The sequence below is a fragment of the Neolamprologus multifasciatus genome, chromosome 5, assembly GCF_963576455.1.
Source record: "Neolamprologus multifasciatus chromosome 5, fNeoMul1.2, whole genome shotgun sequence".
In the NCBI taxonomy this organism is placed as follows: Eukaryota; Metazoa; Chordata; class Actinopteri; order Cichliformes; family Cichlidae; genus Neolamprologus; species Neolamprologus multifasciatus.
The window spans coordinates 23,219,511-23,245,436 of NC_140443.1; the positions used below are offsets into that span (position 1 = coordinate 23,219,511).

At 39.8% G+C, this 25,926-nt stretch overlaps 1 protein-coding gene and 1 long non-coding RNA gene across 3 annotated transcripts; one reads left to right on the plus strand and one right to left on the minus strand.

Annotated features, from left to right (window-relative positions):
• kdm5ba (lysine demethylase 5Ba) lies at nt 1–24,420 on the plus strand. Of its 2 annotated transcripts, none has more exons than XM_085159181.1 (27): nt 1–544; nt 4,556–4,633; nt 5,000–5,122; nt 5,989–6,159; nt 9,142–9,267; nt 9,947–10,040; nt 10,166–10,263; nt 10,388–10,546; nt 10,685–10,804; nt 11,871–12,029; nt 12,358–12,539; nt 12,835–12,997; nt 13,176–13,295; nt 13,474–13,668; nt 13,913–14,094; nt 16,107–16,231; nt 16,332–16,482; nt 16,789–16,909; nt 17,104–17,459; nt 20,748–20,886; nt 20,969–21,148; nt 21,295–21,453; nt 21,933–22,352; nt 22,514–22,604; nt 22,695–22,879; nt 22,967–23,230; nt 23,345–24,420. In XM_085159181.1, exons 1-27 carry the CDS (start codon nt 392–394, stop codon nt 23,480–23,482), a joined length of 4,452 nt encoding a protein of 1,483 aa, XP_085015307.1. In that variant the 5' UTR covers nt 1–391; the 3' UTR covers nt 23,483–24,420. The 2 variants fall into 2 exon arrangements, with proteins under 2 accessions (XP_085015307.1, XP_085015305.1); XM_085159179.1 differs by having other exon boundaries at nt 3–544; nt 10,166–10,272.
• On the minus strand, nt 16,715–20,721 carry LOC146518696 (uncharacterized). The gene is made up of 2 exons (XR_014874046.1): nt 18,889–20,721; nt 16,715–18,545 (listed from the first exon to the last, which is right to left on the minus strand). It is a non-coding gene; the product is annotated as an uncharacterized LOC146518696 (long non-coding RNA).
• Nucleotides 24,421–25,926: the final 1,506 nt, after the last annotated feature.

Below are 25,926 nucleotides of genomic sequence, written 5' to 3' on the forward strand. Positions count from 1 at the left end.
AACTAAAATAAAGTTACTCCATCGTACCACAGATTTGCAGCCATGTAAGTCCTTTGTGTTACAAAAGCACACCTTAAATTGGTGTAATAAAATGTCAATTTAGACACAGTCCGTTTTTTACTTCTATCTCGGTAACAAAAGTGCATGTTTGCGCACGAAAACGGCGCAAAAATGACGTTAGCCTAAATAATTCGTGGGTGTCTACTTGTCGAAGCGGACGTGTACGTCCCCTCGCTGTCAGAGCTCGTCTCCAACTAGATAATTCGTCTTTGAGTTCAATGAGTGGAGAGTGGACATGAACTGAAAGACTGGAGATCAAAGCAAGCACAGACTGCTTGGAACCCCCCTTTTTAAAAAATATTTCAGCTGGAGTCATAACGAAGATGCAACGATGACTCAGCCGCAGGTGAATGAGTTCATTCCTCCTCCCGAGTGCCCTGTTTTTGAGCCCAGCTGGGAGGAATTTGCCGACCCTTTTGCGTACATCAACAAAATACGACCAATTGCAGAGAAAACTGGTATCTGCAAGATCCGACCACCGCCGGTGAGTAATTCTTTTATTTTTTACAATTATTCGTGGTGTTTGCACGGTGTGCTGGTCTCTGCCGCTGTGGCTAATTTAGAAGGCAAAGTTGTGTTTTTAAGACAGGTTTCAACATGGCGGATTGCGCCTGCGAGTAAGAATAGTGAGCTAGCCCGAGCTGGACTGTGTTGTGTTTGTAACGGCAATGGGAAGCTCTCAGACACATGCCATTCAAGAGGAAACCTGTGTCCTGGTCGGGCTTAGTCGTAAAAACAAACCAGACCTGGATTCATGATAGAGGGTCGCCCAACTTAAAGAGCGCTATAAAAAATTATTCAAAGGCAAAAGTTTGCCTGTACGCAAAATATGATGCAAATTGTTTACGTTAGCGCAGAATGAAGTGCTTCCTGGAGTCTGCGCACGGAAATGGCTCGCCTAGACTTGACCTACTAATAATTTAACAACCATTTCTGCGCACTTGGTTAAATGTATCTGAGCAAGTCAAAGTATTTGAGTAGGATTTGACGGATTTAGACAGGGTGAATTAACCTGACTAGCATCAGTCGGGGCCCGTTTAAAGCCGCAGTTTTCTGACATCTCACGCTGGCTAACGTACGTGCTCGGTGGCCAACTGTTTATGGAGAAAAGGGTCGTAGAAACACGGCACTCAGTGGGGGACACTGTTTCTCTCTTTCATCGTAGTTTTATCAACTTTATCCACGCAAATTACGGTTATTCCCGACTGCTACTAGCGTTAGTTTATTAACCAGATAGTTTTATACTTGCAGGCTAATCTTTATTTCGCTATTATGGAAGCAAATCCAGGGCTATTTTTTTTAATAATAATTCTAATTGGACGATTGGTCTGGCGTAATTCACACCTCTCTAACGTCTCAGGGGTCAAATATCAAAGTCTGTAAGGAAATACTGACAATAAAATGGCTCCCCCCCCCCCCCCCCCCCTTAAATATCTTAGAGCTAACATAATGCAAAAATAATGTCCCATTGACCTTATTTCTGAGACATGTGACAGTAGTGGGCATATATTTTATTCAAGGGTGTGTCCATGCGTTAAAAGGGTAGATTGAACTGATTTTTTTTTAATATGCCTGACGTAATTTTTTTCCAGGTATTCTCTATGTCAACTTAAAAAGATAAAATGTATATTTATTTTTTGCAAGGTCCTTGACATGGGTGGAAATGTTTTAACATGTGTGCCATGCGTCTAAAGCAGAAATCAGGAAGCATGAAAAAAGGAGGGGGAAAAAAAAGCTTATTTTGCACACTTTAACCCGTTGGGTATGAGTACAAGGGATTGAATTGTCATCAAAAGCGGATGGGTGGGGTGACTGCTTTCAGTGTTTGCTGGGTAAATGGCTGAAATGCACAGCTCATGTAAACAAAAGAAGCCAGTGGGGTAAATGTGAGCAAAGATTAGCTGCTGATAGTAGTTGGCTTGATATTCGAGATCTATTTGTGCTGTCTAAATTATGATTTACATTTCACAATTATAAGTCAGCACCAGCAGTTTATTCTGGGATGTTTGGATCAAAATGTGGCTCAGACAGACCAATAAATAATCTTAAATCCTTGAAGAGATGGAAACTGGGCTCTTGAGCTGAGTTTTTTACCAGGACAAATTTATAAGTTCGTAATTTTAATGTGTTTTTTAAAAACTGTTATTTCTATCTATTTGTAAAGAGAGAGATCCTGGAGTTTTATTTTTTGTCTGCAAATTGTGTGTGCAAATGGTGTATACAATCCAGAGATTATAGATTGGCTCTTATTTGAGAGCCCTGTTTCTTTGTTTCATTATTCTCTTTTAACCCTTTCCCATGTACAAACGGTTCAGACAATGTTTGAAAAAGGAAGTTAACACTGCACCACAACCTGTTTTCGATCAGTGATTTTTATTTGGTGCACGGTATACAGGTAGAGTTTCCTTCAGGGTTTTACATGGCTCATATTTTGACTATAGAGGTTAGTAGCGCACATGCAGATGATTTTCGGGGACATTGCCAGGCCTGTTTGTGGTTAATTTCTCACAATTGTATTTGTCATTTTGGATTGAGATTGGAGGGCCTGAGTCATGTAGAGACCAAAATTTGTGCTTGCAGTCTTAACTACCATGGTCAGACTTGTGGAGGATGGTCAGTAAAACAGAGCACTTTTTCTATTTGTTTTCAAAAATGATTGTTTTGCTTTGGTCCCACAACATTTGTTAGACTAATCCAACAATAAGGTGGTGTTAATGCAGCTGTTGTTATCTCTTCTCTGGCCAGCATTTCACTCATTGTCCAGGCCCAGTAAATCTTCACTGTGACATTTTAAAGAGCCTCTGGTAACGCTGCACACAGTAGGCAGTCAGCTTTAACAGTAAATGTTTGTGTTCATTTTTAAGAAATGTTGCGATAGTTGAAGATTGAAACACACCAGGAGCGTTAGACTAATTTGCAGGTCTCATTATCAGCCTGTATATGTAAATTTGCCACATTTCCTTCTCATTACAGTACTGTTTCAGTTGGTTTGGCATGTAAATGTAGTCATCTTAAAAGAGAAAACAGACCTGGTTTGTTTGTTGTTGTTTTTTAAGTAAAAATGGCTCCCCTTTTTGTATACTTATCACAGGTTAGGATGTTATCACAAATGACTAAAAGTTACAAAATCATAATCTATTGATATTAGATCCTACAGTGCAAACATATGTTATGCACATTGAGAACACAAGCTGTTTACAGCATCTGTTCATCTATTTTCCATCGGTATTAATAATATTTAGACTAACAATGCCATTGAAACATTAAAGAAAATGTAACCTGCATGTTTTGTTTAGTTTGAATAACAATGATAATTTTCTACTCGAATGCTTCATGTTCTGACTCTAAGAATCCCACAGACTGAACATTTTGGCCTTTTTGACTCCAGAATAGACAAAACAGTACATTGGAAGACGTCACTTTAGGCACAGAAAGTTTCATGGATACATGTTCACAATGTGGAAACTCTATCGACTAAACATTAGTCAATAATAAAAGGCACAATGCAACAACAAATAACTGAGAGAAGCTGTGGCTGCACATTTATTGGGAGGTTTCTGTATAGTTGTTTTTATAAGTGCTTGTTATGCTATAGAAGAACAAATGTGAAACCTGAAAAGCTTATCTCTACAATAAACTTTTTTCTTTTTTCATTTTTCATTTTTTCTTTTCTTTTTTTGTTTACTGTTCTTTGTTCTTAGGAAGCAGTTGAGACTGTCCTTTAACTGTATGACACCATTTACCATTATCGGTTTGATAATATGTGAGAATAACACAGTTATAATAACACTGTTTTGTATCACACATTGAACTGTACAAAATTGAGATCATTTTCCTGAATCTTGAACTTGCACTTACAACTAGTCATACAGGAAGTTGTGCAGTATAGCATGGTTAGTGTTTTAGTTTGTAAGACAGTTGTTTTGCTCAGTTGCTTCGCATGCGGTTAGACATCGAAGTGAAGTTTTTGTTTTTAAGTGAAAGTGGGGACAGGTTCTGTTAAATAATAGCTAATTAGCAGAAATAAAGCAAACCTATGTTTGACAAATTTACTACCTTTTTGTCATATTTACACTCATTATATTTAATAGCATTAAAATGTTGACTTTCCCGAAACAGTGGCTTATTGTTTCTCATTATGCCATTGTCTTTGCGTCATTCTCATGTGCCAAGCTGCAGTACTCGCATCTTATTTTCAGGTATTGAAATTGAAGTATTTACTTGGAGCTCAGACGGGTATAAAGCCTGAAAGACTAAAGCCTAATTCATTTGGTAACATCAGCTTTTTCCTCTACATTGGCTCATTTGAGTGTAATGATGATGATTACTGCAAGTAGACTTGGAATCTTGCTGTATACGATGATACAGCTGAAACTGAAAAATCTGCAAACAAAAGCAGGTTTCAGTGAGTCTAATCGTCACAGCTTTAGTCTAATCTTGCTTAAAATGTTCTGTCTTTTTATTTTGTTTTTTGTTTTTCCTTTACTCATTTCAGGATTGGCAGCCACCGTTTGCTTGTGATGTCGACAGACTTAAATTCACACCGCGAATACAACGGCTCAATGAGCTTGAGGTACATTTGTCATCTTTATATATTTACAAAATCCAGTTTTGCTCATCTCTTGTATTCAGGTATTTCCTCACTGGCTGTGCTTTTGTTCATTGTCCTTCAAAAAAAAAAAAAATGGCAGCATCATCAAAATATCTGATTCACTATCCATGTCATGGTGAGCCGTGAAAAGACTGCAGACTTATTTCTGTCTTTTAAAAAAATGTTAATACTAGTAGGAGAGAATGCGGAAAGATAGTAACTCAGTCATTTTATTTCTTTATTTTTTTGTACTCTTCTTTTGGAGCACTTAGTACTTTTCAGATTATTTTCTTACAACTCCAATGCTTATTGTTTGAGGAGCTAAACAATTTTTCTTTTTTCTTTAAGGCTCAGACCAGAGTTAAACTCAACTTCCTGGATCAAATAGCAAAATTCTGGGAGCTACAAGGATGCAAACTGAAAATTCCTCAAGTGGAAAGAAAGATTCTGGATCTGTACCAACTGAATAAGGTGTGAAAATCCCCACTAGCGCTACAGTTATGAATCTAAGAGGGTGATCATGAATACGTTACAACTGAATTACGATTGATTTTTATGACTTGTGAATCAGCAGATGGGTGACAAATTAAAGGAAAAACCTGAACCTTTAAGTACTACAGTGAGGAGCTGTGAGGCTAAGTATAAGAGGAGGGGGGGATCATTTAGCTCAGTGGCCTCAAACTAGGGTTTGTGAGCCATAGATTGGGTAATTACATTAACACATTATGGTACCTGGCATGTAGTGGCACATAAATGCATCATCTGCAGTTGAGCTAATTAGCACAATGGAAAAATTTTTAAGTCAGTTCACATTACTAAGTAATGCAAAAGCCAAACCAGCTAAAATTAGAAAGTATGACAACATTTACCTCGATCTTGGCTTTATCGAGAATGGCAATGGAAGACCAAAATGTGTTGTTTGTCTTTGAGTGTTAGTAAATGAAGCCAGCCAACCTAAAGTGGCATCTCATCACAAAGCAACCAGAGTTTTATCAGCATGAGGATTGTAAAGGGGTTCTTAAAATTTTTTTTACACCCCTGTAAGGGGTCCCTGGCCCCCAAACCAGAACCCCTGATTTAACTAAGATTGTTTGGTTTCACTTGTCCTGGTGAAAGTAACCCCCTCAATAGTGGCTTAGACTCCAATCTGAGCTGGGAAAAACCTGCACCCCAGCTGGGAGCAGAGACTTGGAAAATGATTTTCCTACTAAGACAATTCATCTCCATTATTTATTTTATTTTTTTTTAATTTATCACTTGTCAGTACAACAACTTTCTACACCAGTGAACTTGCCTTACTTGATATTTAATTTATTATTTCACTTATTTCACGCAAGTTGGTGAACGAAGAGGGTGGTTTTGATGCAGTCTGCAGAGAACGCCGCTGGACTAAGATTTCCGTCAAGATGGGCTTTGCTCCAGGAAAGGCTATTGGCTCCCATCTGCGGGCACACTATGAGCGAATCCTCTACCCATATAACCTTTTCCAGACTGGAGCCAATCTCCCTGTACGTACTCTCACCTGTTTTCTTTTTACAGAGTAACAGTAGGCAGTCTGGTTCACAGCTGGCTGGATGTTTATTGGAAGACTCTGCAATCCATTAGTTTCTTCCAAGATGTACACAGGAGAGGAACTCAGGAGCAATGACCGGGGACTGCTTGTTTGCAGGCTAAATGCACATGAAATTATTGGTCGTATTATAATGACAGAAAAATAATTATTTTAATGGAGTAAATGTGGAATACAATGGAAACAACAGCCTGGTCTTAAGCACTTTAGTGTCTTATTGAGCCTTCTCAACCACAGTGATACTGTGCACAGTTTTCAAAGAGTAACGGGGTTTATTTTGTGATTTTTTTTATTTTTTTAATTAATACATTTATTTTGTGCTTCAGAGGTTAGATCAACCAGAGGCCTGTAGTACAAAGCAGGCATGTGAAAGTAGCTCCAGGGTTAACCCTGGGTTTTCAAAATTGCAATAGCAGTTCAATTCTTGCTGGAGTACATCTCCATGGTAACTTATACTGCAGACCTAACTGCCTCCTGAGTAAGCTATGTTCTAGTTTAGAGGTCAGCAGGTGTGAAATCTACACTTAGTGACTGATCAAATCTCTGGAAAATAGCGTCACCATTCCCAGAAGATTCCACACGGATATCAGTGTGGATGGTCTAAAGAACAGGGCACCTATTTGTGCTTGTTGACCTTATATAAAATTTGCAAGTAGAGTAATTCTACATGTGAACAATGTCTTTATATTTAATCTTTACACTCATATTGTCAAATACCACTGCAGCTGATGGATTAAAAAGGAAAACTATCATAAGCACATCTAAACATTAATTTAATGGAACAACAATTATATTATCTGTCAGACACTTCCACGTCTTAATAATACAGCTGTGATACCAAGAAGGTTGTTAACTTGCAGTGTCAGCATTTTTGCCAGCTTTCCTTCCTGGTTTTAAAAAGGCTAAACTTTATTAATGTAGTAGACCTTTTCCAGTCTCACTGGCCAAAGAGCTTAAAGTGCACACACATTAATACAGTCCTTTTCAGTGCTTATCCTGTTACAGACATTTGTACCACATATTTGTAATATACTTTAAGCCTGTTTTATGTGTTAATTCTCCATATTTTTCTAATAGATTTAGCTTTCTTTGTAAAGCCAACCATTCAGCCAGTGGACCTGTCCATGTTTGTTACTGGTCAGATGCCATTAATGTCATCTCTTTCATGTTAATGTGCTGGTAGCTAGATTGAGAAACCACTTACTGAGTTATGCGCTCAGCTTCATGTGACCACGTAACCTGATTGTTGATCTTAGGGTAAGTGAAACCAGATAACAGAGAGGACATCCTGGTTATGTTAAATTGGCCTTGTAGTACAGACCTCAGGACTACAAAGCATGTAGTACTGTTGCTTTACCTTCATCCAGTACACACCAAAACCGGTGCAGTTCAGTCTCTTGACAGTGTCTTGAAAGCAAATGAGTATGAAGGAATTTTATTTGCACTTGATGTGCATTTATTGTAAAAGTTTCCACCATGTAAATTCAAGTGTTTTATGACCTTCCATTATGCACACACCAAAATAAGGTGTTGTCAGAGTGACTTTTCCAGTGTAAGAAAGACTGATTTTATCCAACACAAATTCCTAAAAGTTAAAACTGACAGTAAAAATTAGGGATGCAACGATACCAATTTTTTTCAAACCGATACGATACCGATACTTGGATCTGAGTACTTGCCGATACCGAGTACAAAAACCGATACTTCTACCACACACACACAAATGCAATGAATTGGAAGACAGGTTTTATTTTATTCTCTGCCGATAATAAATAATATCTTAATAAAAATGACCACAAAAAAATTTCAAGTGAAAAATAAGCACTTCTCTTAAATTATTGCAGAGTCTCCACATTGTAATTTAACAAAATATCACTGAACTATTGGCACTGTCTCGAGCTTTCAGAATAATAAATAAACACTTCTGTTTGGAATAAAATAAATACAAATTAGGTTTGAGAATAAAATAAACTTTTAAATTATTGCAGAGTGTCCATATTATAAACAAACAAAAAAAAATAACGAAAGTATTTGGCATTGAGGAACGAACTCCCCATCTGCCCTGGATCATCAGTCCACTGTGCCGTTAAATCAAGGACTGACATCGCACACACTGCTTGTCTTTACCTCTTTAGAAAGTTTTGGCACCATTATCTCCCTGATGTGTGGGCGGCTGGGAATTTTATATCGCAGCTCGAGTATGATGAGAAGACGTGCAATCCTATGTTTTCCACGACCGGCATTGGCTGGTCATCCAGAGCAATAAAATGAGTCAGAGCCTCTGTTATTTTAACTGCCCGTGGATTTTCTCTTGACATTTTTCATCGCTTTTCCAAAACCCGAGTTAAAGTTGGCTGTTCCAGTCCACACTGCTGACATTTTGTTGAGCCTAGCTATAGCAGCCTCCAGTTTCTCTTTTTTTATCTGGAGCCGCCAGTCTCACTCGTCTAACCCTGTGCCTGTTTAGCGCGGGATGTCCCCCTAGTGGCCAATCTAGAAAACTACAACAGAAATGACAATCCACCCTCTGATTAATGAAATAAGTTAGTATCGGTTCGTGGTATCGGTTAACTTTTACGAGTTAACCGATACCACATTTTACAGTATCGGACCCGATACCAGTATCGGTATCGGTGCATCCCTAGTAAAAATTCACTGGCAACAAATTTAGATGCAGGTATCTTGCAAGTTTGACTTAAACTATGAGATCTGTTGACAGATCTACACTCTGACTGACATTTCTTGTTTGATGTCTTTAAATAGAAGCACCACAGCGGTAAAACTCATATACTCAATTCTGGTACTTTCAAATGTTGAGAACAATGTTTGAATGTAGAGATCCTCAGATATTTGATAATTAAATTGTTGCCAGTTTTTAATGTTTTGTTTTTAATTTGGTGTCATTCACTTCTTCCTACAGGCAGCCACCTTGACCAACGACACTAAAGATAAGGAGTACACCCCTCACGACCTGCCGCAGCGCCAATCTGTCCAGCCCCAGGAGACCTGCAGCATTGCTCGCCGAGCCAAACGAATGAGATCTGAGGTGAGTCTGTCTGTCATCTTTGACATTTCCCTCTGAATCATAACTTCTTTGTGTTATGATTTTACTCTGAAATTCTTAAAACTCTATTTAATTGTTAGGCTTTGATTAACTCATTTTCACCTAGAAGGTCAGGTCAATAATTGTTACTGGATGCTGGCAGTAGAGTTTGTTCTCCAGATTTGTGGTTACTTTAAACAACGATGGCCTCCTTTAACCATCTGATCTCCAGCGAAGCTAATTGATGCCTTTGAAGCAGGCGAAGGCTATAAAAAGGTAGTTTACACTGACTGTAATGGACGCTAAAGGAACTGTGAAAGTTGCAGCAAAACAGCAGGAACCAGAAAACCACATGTCTGCTGGGCATTTAGGCAAAACACAACTCCCTGTTGACTGCAGAAGAACTGCAGGAAGGCTTAGTTGACGCATGAGTAGTGGGCACTGTTCCAGTGTGCAGCATTCTTAATGACTCTCTGCTGCATGCGTTTTGTTTTTTTTTATTATTTATTATTAATTTTTTTTTTAAAATAAAGTGTTGTGCATTTGTCTTGACAGGCTTGTGTTTTAGCTCTAAAACAAGATGTTTCTGTCTTGTCATTATGACAGCATTTTACTAGTTATATTCCCACATTAGTTTTAAAAGTACAGCTGACTCTGTTTCTGACTCTCGCTATCACTGCAGAGGGGCTATGTCAAAAGTGAACCCAGAGAAGTTCGTGAGACTCGTCCCAACCTGAGGAGGAGGATGGGAACATTTGTTGCCAAACCAGAACCTGGTAAGAAAAATAAACCTGACCTGTACTGATAGATTTCTAAATAGAAATAAATGGGTTGTGTAATGGGTCTGAGTGTTATTGGGGACTCCTGAAGCCTCCAATCAATCTTCGTCCTTGTCTTTCAGTGAGAATGGCAGTCACTGAGGTGAAAAAGGAGCCCATTGATCACAAGGATACAACTGAATATGAAGAAACTGTATTAGATAAAATTATCAAACCTCCGGTGAATAAAGTAAATGTTTCCCTATGTACTAAATTTATTGCCCAACTACTTTGTTTTGTTACATGATTCAAACATGGATCTATTTTGTACACAGTACATCCTCATAAGTGTTCTGTCTCATCAGGTGGACCACTACATGTGTCTGGTGTGTGGCAGTGGAAGCGCTGAGGACCGCCTGCTATTATGCGATGGCTGCGATGACAGCTATCACATCTTCTGTCTCATCCCTCCGCTCCATGATGTTCCCAGAGGCGACTGGAGATGCCCCAGGTGCCTGGTTGAGGTGAGCTATACCTCCTGCCCCCTCAGGAAGCTCAAGTCACCGTGAACTGGAGTGTAGTCTCCCATCTGACATGTACAATTATAGTATAATCCCAAGTGGCTTGTTTTAACTTCATATACCATCTTTTGGTTTTGACAGGAATGTGGCAAACCAGCTGTTGCATTTGGCTTTGAGCAGGCCAGCAGGAGCTACACCCTCCAAACTTTTGGAGACATGGCTGACTCCTTCAAGTCTGATTATTTCAATATGCCAGTTCATGTGAGTTTTCATCACACATACACTGAGTAGCCTTTAGTCTGTTTTGTTGATGCTTGCAGTTCATATTAGTCAAAAGTAAAGTCTTTAAGTTCCAGTTTCTTGTTTCTGTTTATTGATGTTAGCAGCTTAATAGTTTAGAAATGTAAGCGTGAAGGTTCTCTATATACAACAAAAATGGGCTAAATGGACACTCACTGAATAATTCCTCTTTTTCAAACCATTCTCTATAAACAGAGGTGGTTTTGTGGGGAAGATTTCAGCACATCAGCAGTTTTTGAAATCCTCAAACCAGTCAGACTGGCACCTACAACCTCACATGTTCAGTGTCATTTAAATCATCTTTCTTCCTCATTTGTGATACTCATTTGTGATAGCTGCTGCCATGTGATTGGCTAATTAGACACCTGCATTGATAAGCAGTTGACCAGACCTATCTAATGAATTGGCCAATGAGTTTATGCTATAATAATGTCTTTTAACCAACCATCAACATAAATGAGAATTTCATCATATTTTTCAGCTCAAACATATGAGCACTAATATGAAACATATACTAGATTAAGTTATTACTAAGTGCAATTATGATAAGTTGGGGAAGTGGAATGAATTTATTTAAATTTATTTCACTATTCAGAAATTTTAAACACACACATACAGGCCATGATAGAAATAGAATAACAACAATCAGAAGTGAAAAAAAAAACAAACTGAGAAATTCTTTAATGTGCTCCAGTTTACCAATTTTTTTTTTTTTTTTTTTTTTAACCGCGTTGTAAGCAACTTCTTACCAGAAGTGATGTAAAACTAGTTTTCCCACAACTTTATTTATTTATGCTATTGAATGACCTCCAAATGTGACAGCTTGCACAATCAAAACAGAGGCTGCACTGGCTCTTACTAACTGCTCTGTGTGCAACACCATAAGGATGTACAAAAGCAAAGTATTCCAGTGCACGAAAGTGCCATTTTCATCATAAACCAGTTTTTTAAAAAACAAGGAAAACGGCCCTGGATTCCATTATGATTATAAATCCTTCATTAATTTTTTTTTCTTAATTCTATTAAGATGGTGCCTACTGAACTGGTGGAGAAGGAGTTCTGGCGTCTAGTGAGTACCATCGAGGAGGATGTGACTGTGGAGTATGGAGCAGACATCGCCTCCAAGGAGTTTGGGAGTGGTTTTCCCGTGAGAAACGGCCATTTTGAAGTTTCTCCTGAGGATGAGGTACAAATTGTCTGTCATGGGAATGTATTGTGCCTTCTCTCTGTGAAAATGCTTTGTCTCCTTTTGTTTTCTTTAAAACATTAAAAATCAATAAACAATAGAAAAAAATATAGTTGTCTATATAAGATTAATATTTTTATGTATATTAATGTTTAATTTCTCAAAGCATGATAACTTTTACAGCTGAATTATCACCAAAAAAAGTGGTGTTAGATTTCTGGCAGGCAACAGTAAAAATAAGCATGACTGATGTTTGCAGTCGCATATTAAAAGTTTTCTGGGCTATATCTGAGTGAGTGGAGTATTTAGACCTGTGTCTTACCTGCAGCATTACCTGACCAGCGGCTGGAACTTGAACAATATGCCGGTCCTCGATGCCTCAGTGCTGACTCACATTACAGCCGACATCTGTGGCATGAAGGTACCCTGGCTGTACGTGGGCATGTGTTTTTCCTCTTTCTGCTGGCACATCGAGGACCACTGGAGCTACTCCATAAACTATCTTCACTGGTACAGTGGACGTTTTAACTCTATTGTGTAACTGTGATGATGATGATTTTTAATTTGGGAGTTTGGATTTTTATTTTATTTTTTTTAACTCTAAAAGCAGTTTTGTGTGTGTGTGTGTGTGTATGTGTACATTTAAAAACACATCTCATCTGAACTTCAGAATCAAGGAAAAAACAAACGGACAGGAGTGTGTCACTCTATTGTGAAACTTATTTAAAATGCATAAAAATGTGTTACATGCGGGGTTACTGTGATTGGTTTTTTTTGTTACTAAGAGGTTTGTCCACATGTGCAGGGGTGAGCCTAAGACGTGGTATGGGGCTCCTGGTTATGCTGCAGAGCACCTTGAAGCGGTCATGAAGAAACTAGCTCCTGAGCTGTTTGAGTCTCAGCCAGACCTCCTTCATCAGCTGGTCACGATCATGAATCCCAACACGCTGATGAACAACGGCGTCCCGGTAAATAAAAACAGTGAAGACAAATCTGCGCATACATGATGTTCTCACACAATTATGGAAATTAAATTAAAAAGATTTAAATGTCAACATTGTTTAAACTGTTTTACTTACTCATTTGTTTTGAATTCATTTTAAAACAACTTCATGGAACATTTCTTTCTTGTATTTTCACCTGTAGATTTATCGCACCAACCAGTGTGCAGGTGAGTTCGTCATCACTTTCCCCAGAGCTTACCACAGTGGATTCAACCAGGGTTTCAACTTTGCTGAAGCGGTCAACTTCTGCACAATGGACTGGGTAAGAAATGTTTGTACTGCATCACATAATACTATACTTAGTTTGCAGTTTGTTTCACTAAGCTTAATCCAGGATTAGACCCTAAACAGAAGCTTGTTGTTACTAATATTACTGTTTTGGCACCACATGATTGACTCATTCCTCTTGAACACCCCTTGATCTCCATGTTTTCTGATAGATGCCCCTTGGCCGTGGCTGTGTGGCTCACTATCGCCAGCTGAACAGATACTGTGTCTTCTCCCACGATGAGATGGTTTGCAACATAGCCATTAAAGCAGACACGATAGATGTCAACCTGGCCGCCACTCTGCATGAGGATATGGTTATCATGATCCAACAGGAGAAGGAACTACGAGAGAAAATCACCAAAAAGGTGAGCAGCTTCATCCTCAGTATCCAGTGTTTGTAAACATGCACATTACAGCCATCCAAAAAGAAGCACAAAATAACAGATTTCATCTATCGGACTGAAATAAGGGAGAACTTAAAATTTTTAAAGAAGATGTTTGTCACAATATAAGTTTCCACTCAAGAGATCTTGTTTTTTAGGTACACATATGTCACATTTGGCTCCTCTGCCTCTTGTGCTGCTCTAACGACTGAATCTGTGTCCCCAGGGTGTGATGCAGTCTCGACAGGTTGATTATGAGGTGCTCCCAGACGAGGCGCGGCAGTGTTTCAAGTGTCTGACCACCTGTTACCTGTCTGGCATCACCTGTGCTTGCAGTCCTGACAAGATGGTTTGCCTGTACCACACCCAGAACCTCTGCTCTTGTCCTCCTATCAACCTCACACTCCAGTAAGTAATTAATCAGAGGAACACTGCATACTTATTTTCATATTCATTTCTCTTCTCATGTACTGTCACAATTCAATTCAATTCAATTCAATTCAATTTTATTTATATAGCGCCAAATCACAACAAATGTCGCCTCAAGGCGCTTCATAGATACAGAGAAAAGCCCAACAATCATATGACCCCCTATGAGCAAGCACTTTGGCGACAGTGGGAAGGAAAAACTCCCTTTTAACAGGAAGAAACCTCCGGCAGAACCAGGCTCAGGGAGGGGCGGCCATCTGCTGCGACCGGTTGGGGTGAGAGAAGGAAGACAGGATAAAGACATGCTGTGGAAGAGAGACAGAGATTAATAACAGATACGATTCAATACAGAGAGGTCTGTTAATACATAGTGAGTGAGAAAGGTGACTGGAAAGGAAAAACTCAATGCATCATGGGAATCCCCCGGCAGCCTACATCTATTGCAGCATAACTAAGGGAGGATTCAGGGTCACCTGGTCCAGCCCTAACTATATGCTTTAGCAAAAAGGAAGGTTTTAAGCCTAATCTTAAAAGTAGAGATAGTGTCTGTCTCCTGAATCCAAACTGGAAGCTGGTTCCACAGAAGAGGGGCCTGAAAACTGAAGGCTCTCCCTCCCATTCTACTTTTAAATACTCTAGGAACAACAAGTAGGCCTGCAGAGCGGGAGCGAAGTGCTCTAATAGGGTGATATGGTACTACAAGGTCATTAAGATAAGATGGGGCCTGATTATTTAAGACCTTGTATGTGAGGAGCAGGATTTTGAATTCAATTCTGGATTTAACAGGAAGCCAATGAAGGGAAGCCAAAACAGGAGAAATATGCTCTCTCCTTCTAGTCCCTGTCAGTACTCTTGCTGCAGCATTTTGGATTAACTGAAGGCTTTTCAGTGAGTTTTTTGGACATCCTGATAATAATGAATTGCAGTAGTCCAGCCTGGAAGTAATAAATGCATGAACTAGTTTTTCAGCGTCACTCTGAGACAGGATATTTCTAATTTTAGAGATGTTGCGCAAATGGAAGAACGCAGTCTTACATATTTGTTTAATATGTGCGTTGAAGGACATATCCTGGTCAAAATGACTCCAAGGTTCCTCACAGTGTTACTGGAGGCCAAGGTAATGCCATCCAGAGTAAGAATCTGGTTAGATACCATATTTCTAAGCTTTTCAGCGCCGAGTACAATGACCTCAGTTTTATCTGAGTTAAGAAGCAGAAAGTTAGTGGCCATCCAAGTCTTTATGTCTTTAAGACATTCCTGCAGTTTAACTAATTGGTGTGTGTTATCTGGCTTCATGGACAGATAGAGCTGGGTGTCATCTGCATAGCAGTGAAAATGTATGCTATGTCTTCTAATGATGCTGCCTAGGGGAAGCATGTATAATGTAAACAGAATTGGTCCTAGCACCGAACCCTGTGGAACTCCATAATTAACCTCAGTGTGTGAAGAGGACTCTCCATTTACATGCACAAATTGGAGTCTATTAGATAGATATGATACAAACCACTGCAGTGCAATACCTGTAATACCTACAGCATGTTCTAATCGCTCTAATAGAATATTATGGTCAACAGTATCGAATGCTGCACTAAGGTCAAGAAGGACAAGCACAGAGATGAGTCCACTGTCAGAGGCCATAAGAAGATCATTTGTAACCAAATTGTAACCAAGGGGTCTGCTTCAGCTGTATGGCCTACTTTAAATGTTACGTGAAGTAAAAGTTGGAGCAAGTTTTCCCTGAAAGCAAAAACATAAAAAACTAAGCACTTTTTCACAAAAAAAGTAACTTTATACTTTCACCATCTACTAGTCAACCTACAAATATTAAGCTGTGCAAGGCCAGCCTGCCTTTTTTTTTTTTTTTTTTTTTTTTATAAAGACAAGGTTTGGAGCTTGCAATGTTTGGCATAGGCAATTATGAATTTCTGCTGAAAACTGACATGGCAATTATCAGTTTATTCACCAAGTTTTGTTTTTCTTTTTTTGTCCAGTTACAAATTTACACTGGATGAGTTGTACCCACTGATGGCATCTGTGAAGCTGCGTGCCAATTCATATAAAGACTGGGTGTCTAATGTCCAGGACATTGTGGAAAACAAAGGAACCAAGAAAAAAGGTGCCACCACAGTGATGCACTTTCTGTAATCTCAGCGAGTTACTCAAATGTTAACGTGTAGTTTGGACTCTTCTAACGAACTCTTGTTTTTCCTGGTTAGGGTTGGAGGAACTTCACATCCTGGTAGAGCAAGCGGAAACAAAGGTATTTCCTCAAAGCAGCCTCCTGGATCAGCTGCGTACAATTGCCTCGGAGGCCGATAAAGTTTCTGTGACGGCACAGCAGCTTCTCAACGGGAAGAGGCAGACGAGGTACTGAAATCTGATTTGAAATGTTCCACGCTGCTCGTGGCTCCATCTTTATTGCCGTGAAACGGCCATGTTGATTCAGTTTCATATAAGGTCACACAAGATATTACACAATTATGTCATGTTCTTGTTATTTTCTGGAACAACCTGTTTTGTGGGACAGATTTCCAGTTTGTGCTAGCGTGAGCTTACTCACATTTATGCAAATTGCTGTTGTCGAGCTCATCTGCTTGTGTTTTCTTTCTTTTCTTTTTTTTTGCCAGTCAAAGTGCTAAGTGGTGTGTAAATCAGTTTTAATCTGTGTTTCAGGTACCGCTCTGGGGGAGGTAAGTCCCAAAGCCAGAATGAGTTAACTGTGGAGGAGCTGAGGTCATTTGTCAAACAACTGGACAGCCTGCCATGTAACATCCGACAGGCTCCTTTACTGAAGGTTTGTTTATTTAAAAAGTAAATACAATTTTTAATTGTATAAATTTAATTATTCCAAGCTATTAGTCTCTTGAGGAAATTGCTTCAACTTCAGTCCTTATGTGTCCAAGGTTTGGCAGTATCTCTAGACTTTAGATTTGTACGGTGTGGCCGAGGTAATATTGCAATGTCATACCTGTTGGATGTGATCTCCAGGACCTTTTGACTCGGGTGGATGACTTCCAGCAGCGCAGTGAACGCCTCCTTTCTGATGAGTCACCCAGCGCGCTGGAGCTGCAGGACCTGCTGGATGTGAGTCTGGGCCTGGACGTGGAGCTGCCGCAGCTACCCCTTCTCAGAGAGAGACTGGAGCAGGCTCGATGGTTGGAGACCGTTCAGCAAGCCAGCAGTCGGCCGGACAGCTTGTGTCTGGACACGATGAGGAGGCTGATAGACCAGGGTGTGGGCCTGGCCCCTCACAGCTCTGTGGAGAGGGCCATGGCTCGTCTGCAGGAGTTGCTGACCGTGTCAGAGCAGTGGGAGGAGCGAGTGCTCAGTCTCCTGGAGGCCAGGTGAGGATATGACGGTTCACATCTTCTTTCATGCTCACATCGTGATGACAGAAGGCAGAAATGAAGAAAATCCAAGGTTATTGCAACTAATAAAGTTTATGAAAATGCAGTAAAATTCACATTTTGTGTCGTGTGAAAGTGTAAAACCAGCTGAAAACTTCAGACGGAGTGAAATGTGCCACATCTGTAGAGCTGGGTCGTGGTGGATAAAAGTGGATTATGGTGCTGTGACAGCCGGCAAACATTTTTCTTGTAAAACAAAGGGGGGCCCAAATCGGGTATTATAACAACAACAGACCCTTTAAAAATAAACGAAAATTTCAGAGAGTTTTATCAATCTTTATACCAATCTGAATATACAGGAAACCGAGTAACACAAGATGCATTTCTTGATCAGTTAAAATTTCAAACCCTCTCAGAAGAGGGTAAAACAGCCCTTGATAGTCCTTTAACAATAAAAGACCTGTCAGAAGCCATAGACGACCTGAATAGCGGTAAAACGCCTGGTCCTGATGGACTTCCAATGGAATTCTATAAAACATTTAAAAATAAATTAATGCAGCCACTTCTTAACATGTATGAGGAGTCATATAAGTCCGGAATACTCCCAGACTCACTGAGATTAGCTACAATAACCCTTTTATTGAAGCCAAATAAGCCTCCGACTGAATGCTCCTCTTATAGGGGAATTAGTCTTATGGGATGTGATACGAAGATTTTGTGTAAAGCACTCTCTAGGAGACTAGATAAATATGTGCCTAATTTGATAACAGACGATCAACAAGGTTTTGTTAAAACAAGACAAGGCTATCATAATTTAAGACGTGTCCTCAATGTACTTTATGAGAAAAACAATAGGGAGGACACTGCGCTGCTATCACTAGATGCGTGCAAAGCCTTCGATAGAATAGAATGGAATTATCTCTTACAAGTGCTCCCCAGATATGGACTAGGTGAAACATTCCTGAAATGGATCAGATTATTGTATACACATCCAACAGCACAAGTTTTAACTAATAATAACGTATCAAAATCCTTTAATTTACAGCGATCAACCAGGCAGGGCTGCCCTCTGTCACCAATTCTCTTTGTGTTAGCAATAGAACCTCTGGCCATAGCTGTGAGAGCAAATGCAGGAATATCAGGGATAAGAATTGGAGGAAGAGACCATCTAATTTCTTTATTTGCAGATGATATTTTTATTATTATTTTTTTGACTAATGTGAAAGATAGTATCCCTAATTTAGTAACATTAATAAAAACATTTGGAGAATTTTCAGGATACAAAATTAACAATTCTAAATCAGAATTAATGTTTCTTAATGAAGAAGAAAGAAGAAGCCCTGTGGTGGCCACCCCATTAAAAAACAAATACAACAGGCTTTAAATATTTAGGCATTAGGATCACCCCAAGCCTCAAGGACATAACCTCAATAAATTATGATCCCCTTGTAGAAGAGGTCACGGAAATGCTAAACCGTTGGACAAACCTGCCTGTATCTGTGATAGGCCGGATAAATATCCTAAAAATGACAATTTTACCCAAATTTTTATATTACTTCCAAACACTTCCGTTGCCTCTACCAACTTCATTTTTTGACAGTGTAAACAAACTATTTAACCAATTTATTTGGAATAATAAGAAGGCAAGGCTCCGCTTACAACTACTTTACTTGCCCTATGAAAGAGGAGGTCTCCAAGTCCCCAACCTCAGATGGTATTATATGGCTGCCCAACTAACATCAGCCACCCATTATTTCTGCCCAACAACACCTCCAGCCTGGGTTGACATTGAGCAAAAATCTGTTCCAGATCTTCCCTTACACACTTTTCTATATTCTTCAGACACTAAGACATTAAGAAAAAATACAAGGAACCCTTTCCTGAAAAATACAATTATAATTTGGCATGCAGCTCATAAATATGTGGGCGATCCTCCATCGCTTTCACAATTTACCCCTATTTGGGGAAATAAAAAGTTCACACCTGGTAAAAGTGATGGAGGTTTTAAAATATGGAAAAATAAAGGCATTCAAAAAAATTAAAGACCTATATGCAGACGGCATGCTGCTCACATTTGATCAGTTATGTAAAAAATATTTAATACCCCCAAAGCAATTTTTTAAATATTTACAATTGAAAAACTATTTGTCATCAAAACTGCAAAGGATTGCTGAACTTCCACCATTGACAAAAAAAGAGGAGGCATGCATTAAGAATACAAAAGGGAAAGGTTTTCTCTCTATATATTATAATTTACTGATGCTTTCCTCCAAAGACTCAGCAGCAGATAAGCTGGATGCTTGGAGAAGGGAGATCCAAGAGGACATAGATGAAAATGACTGGAACCAGGCTTGCTTAAAAGCACAAAAACAAACAAACAATAAACACACGCTTTAAACTACTGCAATATAAATGGCTCATGAGAACCTATATAACACCTGTCAAGCTTCATCATATGTCCAATGATATTCCAGACATCTGTACTAAATGTTTAGTTGAAAAAGGAACTCTTCTTCATTGTCTATGGGAGTGTCCTAAAATCCAGGACTTTTGGAAAGATGTTATCAAATATCTGTCCGAAGTGTTTAAGGTAAAAATCCCTTTAAAAGGAAAACTCTGTGTACTTGGAATATATCCAAGGGAATTTAAGCAATCGGAAAAAAAAAACTAAATTACTGGACTATGGACTACTTCAAGCCAGAAGAGCCATTGCGCTATGTTGGAAGAGTATGGATGCTCCCTCCATGGGACTCTGGAAGAAGGAAATTGCAGTCTCTCTAGGCCTGGAAAGACTAACATATATTGCCAAGGGCAAACAATGGGACTTTGTGAATATGTGGAAGCCATATATGGATATTTTGGGGAGTGGAGGTGAAGGACATTTATGAAAAAGAAGGAAAAGAAGAAGGGAAGGAAGGGAAAATCTTGTCTATCCTAACCCATTGTATTTTTGTATTACTGAGAACTATGCTCATTTCTACATTTGAATGTGATGTAGGCAGGTTTGATGTATGGATGGATGTGTGAATGGGAGGGTGTTCAACATTTGTTTGTATTGTACTATAAAAAATTTCAATAAAAATATATGAAAAAAACAAAAACAAAGGGGGGCCTAGCAAAAGAAGTTTGGGAACCACTGGCTTAACCATTAATAGATGAACATAAACCAAATGCTACAAATGAGCTTATGGTCTTTCATTTTTAGAAATGTCTATTTTATTTCTTTATCACTTGTATAAAACCTAAACATCTACACTGTTTTCTAACCCTGACGCCTCTTCACAGGCCATATCAGGGCATAGAAACCCTTGTAGCTGCTCTGCAGGAAGTAGAAAACATCCCTGCTTATCTGCCCAACTGTCTGCAGCTGAAGGATGTCGTCACCAAGGCCAAAAAATGGCTCCATGAAGCTGAAACACTGCAGGTAAAAATCATACTTTGTGCTTTCAGCACTTTAGTTTGAGCAATGGGTGAAACTGAATTATTAATCTTGTCTGTGCTTACAGCTTGGGGGACGTATTCCTGTGCTCGACATTCTCTCTGAGCTGGTTCTCAGAGCAGAGGGCATCCCAGTGAAGCTCGACCCGCTCAGTCGACTGGAGGCCCTTGTCAGTGATGTCAAGAGCTGGAAGGAGACAGCCGCAAAGACATTCCTATTGAAAAACTCCCCTTTCTCACTTCTAGAGGTAAATGCGTATGCAAATGTGGCTGACCAATTTAATCATTATGCATCAGTATGAAAATTTAGTGCCAGATATCACAAAACTACAAGTGTGGCAAATTACCTGAACTTGAAAAGTGCCTCTAATAGAATTTGTCATCATGTGTTCAGGTCCTCTGCCCAAGGTGTGACATCGGATCTGCACATCAGAAGTCAAAATCTAAAAAAGTGAAAGAAGCTCCACAGATCATTAAAAAGACTTTAACAAAACTGGACTCTTTGTGTGATGTAGAGAGAGCTCTCTCTGAGAGTAAGGACTCTGCCTCTGCTGTAAGTATGGCTGCATCAAATTTTCTTTTTCTCTGGTAACTTTTTCAGTATAGTTAGGACTAAAAACCAGCTCTTGTAGAGTTACCTTTACTCCAGAATATTTCTTTGTTAAGAAGTGCTGTTTTTTTTTAACTTATAAACAGATAAAAACTGATCTTTTTATTTATTCACTTGTTCTTCCTTACTCTGTCAGTAAATATTGTCTATGAATGCCATTTCAACCATTTAACCTAGTATTAGAAGCAGTGACTCTGACTCTATCTTGGTCACCTTTAGTAGGTTAACTTGGCATAAAACGAGGTTTAGTAGGCACAAATCTGTGTAACGATGAGTGGAGGGTTCCTCAGAAAATGAATGGGAGGGAAAAATATGATTTCCTTTATTAGAAGTCTCATCAGGGAAAGTTCATATATTAATAGAGACATTGGCGTTAGGCTTCAGATTCGTTTTTAATTTCATCTAATTTTCTCTCCTCACAGATGACCACTCTCGCAGAGGTGCGACAGAGGGAGATGGAGATCTTACTGTCTCTGAGGTCTTCAAACGAGTCCAAGCTCCTTCCTGCTGAAAGCTGTTGTGCACTTACTGTTTGTGTTTGCCAAAAGGTTCCCTCAGGAGCCATGATGCAGTGCGAGCTCTGTCGAGACATTTTCCACTGCGGGTGTGTTACAACAACCGCAGAACTTGAGTACGGTCAGGCCTGGCTGTGCCCGCTGTGCCAGCGGTCGAGAAAACCACCCTTAGACAAAGTCCTGCCCCTGCTGGCCTCCCTTCAGAGGATTCGGGTCCGCCTGCCAGAGGGCGACGCTCTGCGGTTCCTCATCGAGAGGACTGTGAGATGGCAGCACAGAGTCCAGCAAGCCTGCGCAGATGGAGTACTCGAGAACGTGTCAAAGATGGTCAGTGGCTTTTATTTTGTAAACATTGTTGATTTAAGTTTAGCGTTTGTGGTCTGAATTATTGTGATTCACCATCAGGGGTCCCGTTTTCTAGACGCCATCATGGAAACACTAGACACTGAGCATTTACAGTCACTGATGGCATTTTTAAATTGTTTCAGGTGAGAGTTGGACCTAGAGAGTCTTCACATTTGCCTCAGGAAAAAAATGGGTCAGCTTTTTATACAGAGCACAAGTCTGTTCCGCTCCACGGTAAGTGTCAAAGCTTTTTCATTTAAGCACTCTGTGCAGTTTCACTTTTCAGAGCAACTCTGATGCTCATTTTGTTTCAATTTTTCACAGGACTTAGTCCTGAGCTGGAGGAGCTGATGGTGGAGGGATTCCTGCTGCAGGTCACTCTGCCTGAGACGGAGCAGCTGTACAGATATCTACTCTACAAACTGGTCCCCCTGCCCTCACAGAGCCCTCCCTGTGGGAACAGCACAGAACAGGACCAGAAGTCTCCAAAAGGGAGCCCTCAACACAAGGTAACAGCTCCTACTAAGTGTCACACCAAATGCATTATGCCATAATGCTCTTGTTTATTAAGTCCACTTTCCGTATGTTGTGCTTAGAATGGCGTATCGAGCCTGAAAAAGGAGGCCGTGAACAGTCAGAGCAAGCGGACCAAGCGACGTAAGGACAGCTCCGATTCTCAGCACAGCGAGAAGGCCAAGAAGTGTCGCAAGAAAAAGCCCAAGAGAAGCAAAGAAAGGAGCGAAGAATCAAAGAGAAGCGGATCGCCCACTCGCACGTCGTCTGACCCTGCTCTTTCAGATTCAGAAGAGGACTACTCGCTGTGTGCTGCACCGTGGTGCAGAGAGCCAGAGGGTGATGAGGTGAGTTTCATTAGTCTGCTGCATTTACACCAACTTATATATGTATAGCCTGTATAGCTGAAGTTTAAGTGTACAAAGTGGAAAATTTATTGTATCTCGTCTTGTCATTTTTAGGTAAACTGGGTCCAGTGTGATGGCAACTGCAATCAATGGTTTCACCAGATCTGCGTCGGCCTGTCTGCTGAGCGTGCGGAGAAGGAGGATTATGTTTGCATAAGCTGCACACAGCCAGAATACAGCAGAGCAGAATAAAGACCAAAAAGTCATGTTGAAGGATGAGCAGATTTACTGCAGATGCTGCAGCACTTAAGTGCACACCTGAACTCTGTGTGTCCTGCGGCTTCTCCCCTTTACCTTCTGGCTTGCCCTCAGTGAACATGGTGCTACTTCTTTTTCCCCAGAGTTACTAAAGACTTCTGTCACTGTTTTGTTTTATTTGTCACATGGCTGGGTTTTCAGCCAGTCAACTAATCCTTTCTGAAACTTTCCAAGACTCGATGCAGATGTGGTAACATGTTTCAAGAACCAACAGCGCAGGGATTTTTCAACCAAAAAATGTCAGTTTGGCATTTTAGAACAGTTTGTTTTTCTTTTACATGCATCTGAACAATGTGAAACTTATCTTTTTTTCTTTTTTTTTTTCTTGTAGAGTAAATATTATTTATCTAAGCAATAGCTGAACAGATTAATTGAAGGTTCGGTTTTCACCTGAGCTATATTTGTGCGTAGAAAAACTTTGATAAAATACCTTCCTAAAGCAAAAACCCTGAAGAATTCACTTTATTACCCTATGATACACAGTTCACTTCAAATTTGTGTAGACGTCAAAACCGAAATGGATCAACGATCCTTTCACGAACCACTGACTTTGATATAAAGTCAGGTTTTCCTTCTGCGATGTCTGCAGAGGAAAGTAAAAGTCCTGGATCCCATATTCCTGCTGTTGGGTGAGACTCAATTAAAGCCACAAAGTAAGAATGAACTGTCCGACATCAAAGGAATGTACATGTTGTTTTTTGGGTGGATTTTCCCTTTATGGCTGAGGCTGATATATGTGTTGGACTTAGATTTAACACAGACTGTGTGATTTATTTTGACACGGGTATATGACCTTTTTCCTGCTCCTTTGGGTAAATAATATAATTCATATGTTGCAGTTTGCATTATAAAATAAAACGTTTGTTCCTGTACGGCTGGACTCCTCAGTACTCTGCGTTGAATACCATGAAAGTTAGTTTGTGGATTTTCAGCTGTTTTTTTGTTTGTTTTTTAAATTGTATTTTTTTTTTTCCATCCATCTTGGAAGAGGAAAATATGTTCAGTGATCCTCAAGTCGGCAGGAAATTAACACAGGTCACAGGTAAACTGATCGCTTCAGAAACAGAGTCACTTCAACCTGTTGGGGAGACTTCGGAATTGATTTCATCTCCTTCGCTTAATAACTGTGAGCTTGTAGCATACTTCATTCAGTAGAAAACAAACTTTGGGGGGGGGGGGGGCATTTATTTGTGATTGTTTAACAGACACAGGTATTTATTGCCACTAATATAATTCCTCACATGTAAATTCCATTAACTGCACAAAGAGCTCAGCATACACACACTATCACAGGCTCCAGTGTCTGCTGGCAAGCCAAAAATGAAATTCACTTGAGTTCTTTCTCAAGCACAACTTTTGACATACTATTCTTTTAAAACCCAATAAAGGGTTGTTTAGTTGGCTATCCTGTTTATTTGAACAGTTTGTAATTTAAAAGTCTATACTGTACTGAGGCTCATATGTTTAGCTACACTAACTTTGTAAAAATTAATATATAGCCCTTATTTGTGGTCAACGCTAACGTACAGGGAACAGTATGCCACAAGATACAGGTACGAAGGCTGATGACCAAAGAGGAGAGGAGTTGTGCATGAGTCCGATGGCTGAGCCAACAGGTATACATCACTGGTGGTCTTACTGAACATTATGTGGATGGAGTCTCCACCAGTTCGATTTATTAATTCTATTGAATGAATTATAATAATAAAAAGAGTGACCTGTGCAAGTTTTCAGCAGAGTCTGACCCAATCTTTCAGAATTAAAAACAAAATACTAACTTCTGCAATGTAGTATGTGACCAATAGAGGGTGTCAAAGTAAAGGCATAAATTACATCGTCTTGACGCGTGCTCAATCATCCAGGTAAGTAAATCTCCAAAAGTTGATTCTGTTCACCTGGAGGTAGGATTTTCAGTGGGAGAAACATTTCGTCACTCATCCAAGTGACTTCTTCAGTCTCAGCTGACTGCAGGTTTTCCCCTTCTTATAAACAGCACATTTGCATAATGACTGAAACCAGCCCACTGAAGGAACAATGGGCTGTAGGTCACCTTCATCATAATTATGCAAATTCTCATGACCATTGACCACTGATCAAGGCCCACTGATCAATGGCCATGAGTCCCATTCACAGAGAGTTGGGGAATGGCTGCAACCACAGCATTGTAAGATGGTAAAAGGTTTTCGTTTAGGCAACGGTTGTCCTTCTCTCCTGGATCGGCTGGAGCTTTCTTTTGGCGGCCCCAGCTTTGACAAAAGTCCAGCTGGGATAACCACATTTACTCAGGGCCTTCTTGATGTGATGTTCTTCTGCTTCCCTGGCCGCTGTATCTGTGGGGATGGTGTTCACAATAAGACAAACAAACAGAGTAACATAGT

What these genes read in the sequence shown, in the direction of transcription:
- kdm5ba (XM_085159179.1), top strand. Translation starts at nt 392, where the DNA reads ATGACTCAGCCGCAGGTGAATGAGTTCATTCCTCCTCCCGAGTGCCCT. An exon ending in ATCTGTACCAACTGAATAAG is followed by an intron (nt 5,123 to 5,988) that starts GTGTGAAAATCC and finishes ATTTCACGCAAG; the next exon opens with TTGGTGAACGAAGAGGGTGG. An exon ending in TCGAGAACGTGTCAAAGATG is followed by an intron (nt 22,353 to 22,513) that starts GTCAGTGGCTTT and finishes AAATTGTTTCAG; the next exon opens with GTGAGAGTTGGACCTAGAGA.